The sequence below is a fragment of the Lepus europaeus genome, chromosome 21 (assembly GCF_033115175.1).
Source record: "Lepus europaeus isolate LE1 chromosome 21, mLepTim1.pri, whole genome shotgun sequence".
Taxonomy (NCBI): domain Eukaryota; kingdom Metazoa; phylum Chordata; class Mammalia; order Lagomorpha; family Leporidae; genus Lepus; species Lepus europaeus.
In genome coordinates, this window is record NC_084847.1 from 28,246,026 (window position 1) to 28,251,987 (window position 5,962).

A 5,962-nucleotide genomic window follows, 5' to 3' on the forward strand; every position below is an offset into this window, starting at 1 on the left:
AAGTTACGCCTTAAGCGTAAGAAAACACATCTGCAGAGGAACTGCCTCCCTTAAGAGAATGGCTTTTCCGTTCCGTGAATTCGATTTGCCAGGGGAACAGTGACATATCATATGATGGAGACCCAACACAGCAACAGGTCCACTCCTACAACCCATCTGAGATTTTTTTGTTTGAAGTGACGCTTCCTGCTATGGCTATTTACTGAACTCTATGGGAATCTCTTTTTAAATGAACGGCATGATTTCTAGTGAGCTACTCCTTTAAAAAAACTCCTTAAGGAGCTGTCAGATCTGAATGTGGATGCTAATTTAATATCCAGACTAGACTAGATGAACCTAAAAGAATGGTTGAGACAACAGTGTTTTCCTGCCAAATGTTATGTTTGGCATGCACGTGTATACTACATTGAATTAATGACCTTACACGTAAGACACTACATCTTGGAAGAAAATCACTTTATTCTACTCTGTTATAAACAATAACATTACAACAGCTTGTTCAAGGAGACCAAACATCTGTGAATTTCCACACAGCAAAGATGGCCCTTTCTGGACTAGGGAAGCTCTTCAAAGCGGATGACAGGCTGACCAGGCGGCTTTACACTACCGATTACATCTGTATGCCAAAGTAACTTGGTCGTGAGATCCAATCTTCTGCTTCATCCTGAGCTTCTTGATTAGACTAACCCTGCAAAAAGAAAAGCTGAGTTAGAAGAGCACTGGAAGCACCACTTAACCCTACCAGCCCTCCAAATAGAACAGCAGGGAAGCAGCCCATGGTTGCTGGTTTATGCTGTGGCCAATAAAACCTCTACGCTTGGCACAACAGAAAACAGTGAGTGCATGTGTGCTTCTAGGGAACAAGTACCAAGGCAGAAACTTAACCATTTTGGTACTAGACGTAGCTTCAAGAAAGACTTCTGATAAACTCAGCCATGCAATCCCTTAATTCCATAGTTCAAACGCCTAAAAGCTTCTTCCCAATTTCCTAACCTAAATCAAAGTGCAAGATCAAAGTAAACATCTTGGGTGGGCAGGAAGAAATTACAAAAAACAAAACAAAACAAACAACAACAACAACACGAGCTGACTGCCAACAATCCAAAGAGCCTAAATCCCCAGTGTTCTACTGGGGACTTACTGAACTTTCCATCAGTGAGGCACAGTTGCCCACTACTGATGAAAATGAAATGTCTTCTTACCCTCATGGACTTAAGGGCAACAGACCACAAGATCTGACACACTGACTTATAAATGCTGAAGAATGAAACTCCGAACATAACTGGTAAACTTCTGGGCTAGTTCCTTATGAAGAGTGAAAGTATGGGGCAGGCATGTGGTACAGTAGTTACGATGCTGCATCCACATGCTATGTCAGAGTGCCTGGGCTTCAGTCACAACTTCCCTCCTGATTCCAGGTTCCTGCTAGTGCACACTGAGAGGAGAAGCGATGCTGGATTCCTGCCACCCATGTGGGGATTGAGTTCTAACTCCTGGCTTCAGCCTGGCTCAGCCCTAGCTATTGCAGGCATTTGAGGAGTGAGCCAGCAGATGGAAGATCTCTCCCTGTCTCCTTCAAATAAATAAGGATACATTTTTTTAAAGAAACATTACTTTCCTCTAACTTGCCAGTTTGTTAAACACACCCTCCAACAGCCCCATCATGATCAGGAATATCACTGTACACTGAGGAGACACAGCTTGGCAAACCACCTACCGTTGGCAATTCTGCATTGTCTCAGGACTTCATTGAAACCCTCACAGAGCTTAACGTCACTCTGGTTCTGGGCACACTCCAGAAACTGCTTTATCTCGTAGGAGCAAGGGCCAAACTCCTGCTGCTGTGCTAACTGGGCTCCCTGGGGCTCCTGTGAAGGTAAAATATTCAACACTATCGAGAAAGGAAATCGTACTGAATCCCAGACACACGGCAGCAGCCATCATCTGGCTATCTGCCACATCATCTGGGAAAGCAGAACCAGACAGATGCAAATTAATACAAAAAACGCAAACAATTAAAGGTAGGAGGAGCGTGAACTTAAACTAAATTCCAGTGGCAATCAGTCAACAACTAAGACAAAAATAAGGTGGAATGGTTATCTAGGCATCTCAAGATTAAACAGTTCAGTGAAGCTTCCTGGAGGAAAAATGGGACAACAGAAAGATGGATAGATGGCTTCCTGTACACCACAAATACAGAATACAGACTCGTGCTTGTTAGAAAGAAACGCTACACATCTCAGAAAGGGGTAATGGCAACTATCACAGGAGATCACACAGAGCAACTGAAGAGATTTTTGATGTCTTTTTTTTTTTTTTTGACAGGCAGAGTGGATAGTGAGAGAGAGAGAGACAGAGAGAAAGGTCTTCCTTTTTGCTGTTGGTTCACCCTCCAATGGCCGCTGCGGCCGGCTCATCACGCTGATCTGAAGCCAGGAGCCAGGTGCTTCTCCTGGTCTCCCATGCGGGTGCAGGGCCCAAGCACTTGGGCCACAGCAGAGAGCTGGCCTGGAAGAGGGGCAACCGGGATAGAATCCAGGGCCCCAACCGGGACTAGAACTCGGTGTGCCGGCGCCGCAAGGCAGAGGATTAGCCTGTTAAGCCACGGCGCCGGCCTTGATGTCTTAATTAAGATTGAGACTGGATCAGTGTTACCAAGATAAAATTACATTAAAGGGAAAAACGGTTGTTCTGCAGTGAGTCAGGCTGCGCTGTCACAATTCGACTCCTTGGGAAGAAACACAATGTGTACAGTACGATTTGTTGGTGCTGCTGAAGCACTAACTGAACTGCCCAATGTGGCTTTTGAGAGCCCACTTTCTATTAACAGCATTGTAGACTCTAAAATTAAAGATAGTCCTACACCCAAAGAACATAAAAACTAGGTTTTCTCACAGATATTCCCACGGGAGGAAAATGCTGCCCCGAACCTTACCTGGTAAGTGATGTCGGGCCTCGAGGGCTCAGCACTGCCTCCTCCACTGAAGCCCCCAGTGATGGCGTGGCCCAGCGTGTGCCCAACAGCAGAGCCCACGGCCACGCCAGCTGCAGTGGTGGCCATCTGGGCCATCAGGCCTGGCTGTCGGGGTGCCGCGGCAGGCGAGCCAACTGCAGATGGTGGGGCTGCTGCTGGAGGCTGAGCTGCTGGCGCTGGCCTTGGGGCAGCTCTCATCTGAGGAGCCCGGCTTGAAAGAACATAAATGCATTAAGCTTCCATTTCTACTGAGCTTTCAAAATTACAAAAACCAGAAGAACACAATAAAAAACACACACCTTTGTATCAGAATAAATCTCAAGATTTTCATTTTAAATTCTTAAACCTAGATGCTTACCATACATATATATAAACTACTTATACAATTTTATCTAATTTTTTGTTACAGTGGTAATTACCAAGTGTATTTTTTTTCCTGCTGTTTTGCAATCATTTCCATATGCTCACATAACCCACTGTATTTTTTTAGGAACACAGTTATTCCAATTCTTCATTAAGAAATACAGAATATTAATATAGACTATTAAGAGTTAGAGGGAGGCCGGCGTCGCAGCTCAATAGGCTAATCCTCTGCCTTGCGGCGCCGGCACACCGGGTTCTAGTTCCAGTTGGGGCACTGGATTCTGTCCCGGGTGCTCCTCTTCCAGGCCAGCTCTCTGCTGTGGCCGGGGAGTGCAGTGGAGGATGGCCCAAGTGCTTGGGCCCTGCACCCCATGGGAGACCAGGAGAAGCACCTGGCTCCTGCCTTCGGATCAGCGCGGTGCGCTGGCTGCAGCGCGCCAGCCACAGCGGCCATTGGAGGGTGAACCAACGGCAAAGGAAGACCTTTCTCTCTGTCTCTCACTGTCCACTCTGCCTGTCAAAAACAAAACAAAACAAAAACAAAAGAGTTAGAGGGGCCAGTGTTGTGCAGGTTAAGCCTCCACAGTGAGGCCTGCATCCAACATGGGCTCCAGTTCAAGACCTGGCTGCTCCCCTTGGGATCCAGCTCCCTGCTCATGAACCTGGGAAAGCAGAAGATGGCCCAAGGGCTTGGGTACTCATACCCAGTGACCTGGAGGAAGCACTGTCTTTCAAAAAAAAAAAAAAACAAAAAAACAAAAACCTCAAGATAATTTATCCAAATACCAGGCAACTACTATGCATGACAGGAACAGAACTTAACAAGAGATGAAAATCTGTGCTTTTATGGACCTTATACACCAAGATCAAATAGTAAAAATGTCGTACATTAAATGTTAAAGAACTTTCAAGAGCAGGAGTATGATGAGGGATATTGCAATTTTAGGAAAATCAAGCAAGCTCCCACTAAGCTGGTAACATTTGAATTAAGACCTAACAATGGTCACCTGGGTAAAGAATCTAGCTCAGGGGGCTGGCACTGTGGCGAGCAGGTAAAGCCACCGCTTGCAGTGCCGGCATCCTATATGGGCGCCGGTTCAAGTCCTGGCTGCTCCACTTCCGATCCAGCTCTCTGCTCTGGCCTGGGAAAGCAATGGAAGATGGCCCAAATTCTTGGGCCCCTGCACCCAGAGGAAGCTCCTGGCTTCGGATGGGCGCAGCTCCGGCTGCAGTGGCCAATTGGGGAGTGAGCCAGCGGATGGAAGACACTCCTCCTTCCCGCCTTTCTTTCTCAGTGTAACTCTGACCTTCAAATAAATAAATCTTAAAAAAAAAAAAAGCTAACGATGGTCACCTGGGTAAAGAATCTAGTTCAGTTCTTTCACTTCAGAGATTGCAAAACCGGAGCCTAGCGAGATAAGCGTGGAGCTACCGTACTCCCCATCTGCAGTACGTCTAGAACCTCCACTAGTTAAGCCCAGTACTGCTTTTGAAAAAAACAGCTGGAAGGGCAAAGACAGCTCCCATGCCCCTCGCGGACTCTCCCGATGCCGGCGACGCCCGGGGCTGGGTCGAGGCCGGAGCCCGGAGCCAGGAATTCAATTCAGGTCTTCCACCTGGGTGGCAGCACCCAGGTCCACAGGAGTCACCGGCGCGGCCACCACTTCCGCGTCAGCAGGCAGGGGGCGTGAGGAGCCCGAGGCCCTCGGAGACCGGAAGCGGGCGTCCCCACCCCGCCCCCACTGCTTGGACACTGCGGCTGCACCCCGCTTCCTGCGCCCGCCTGTGGACTACTCCTGGGGCGCCCTCCTCCGCATCGAGGCTACGTCCGGAGGCTGTGACCTGGCTTCCTATCAAGTGGCATCTGGCCACGGCTTTATGAAATGCGCCTCCCGTCCTTGGCACGAGCTCTGCCCCTTCCCCCACGCTCCCAGCACACGGTGTGCACACAATCCACCTCGGTCCGGCCGAGGCGGGCTCTCTTCGCCTCCGCCCGCAGTCTCCCTCGGCGCCCCGGGCCGACAGGATTCAGAGACCCGTACTTCGGCCCCCTCCCCCAGGTCCCCAAACAGCCTCACCTGGCCGGAGGGGCCATGCGGGAGGTTCGGCTGCGGCTTCCACGCGGCATCTTCACGGCCAAGCTACTCGGCGTCACCAAAGGCGAAACTCGGCCAAGAGCTCAAGTGCTTCGGCGAAGAAGGAGAGCGGAAGGTAAGAGGCGGGGCTTACCCCAGGGTTACACCAATCAGCGCTCGGACAGGATCCTTTCGTCCGCTGACGCCTCGGCGGCCCCTGAAGGTCATTGGAAGAGCAGGGCTTCACAGCGGAGCCTCGTCGTGCATAATTGACGTCATGAGCTCCGCGCCCGGCGCTTTATATAACCGGAAGATCCTGTGGTGCCCTGCAAACTTTGTCCCCCGACCTTAGCATGAGTCAGGAAGGTTAGCAGTTTGCTTCCTAGGCCGAAGGCTGTCGCTGCGTCCTTCAGACATTTGTATTAACATGGTGAGTTTAGCCCAAGCTGTGCGAGTCACGTTTCTGGCTTGACTGCTGGGGGACCTTGAGGAAGCTACATATTTGGACAAGTATTTTTTTGAGTCACTATGTGACTGGAGGAAAGAAAGT

The 5,962-nt window shown here is 49.6% G+C and overlaps 1 protein-coding gene across 1 annotated transcript; it reads right to left on the reverse strand.

The window, feature by feature from the left end:
* Positions 1 to 441: 441 nt before the first annotated feature.
* Positions 442 to 5,596, reverse strand: CHCHD2 (coiled-coil-helix-coiled-coil-helix domain containing 2). Its single transcript, XM_062180376.1, has 4 exons — positions 5,416 to 5,596; positions 2,936 to 3,185; positions 1,718 to 1,868; positions 442 to 688 (listed from the first exon to the last, which is right to left on the reverse strand). The coding sequence occupies exons 1-4, from the start codon at positions 5,463 to 5,465 to the stop codon at positions 678 to 680; spliced, it is 462 nt and encodes a 153-aa protein (XP_062036360.1). The 5' UTR covers positions 5,466 to 5,596; the 3' UTR covers positions 442 to 677.
* Between the last annotated feature and the right edge of the window lie 366 nt (positions 5,597 to 5,962).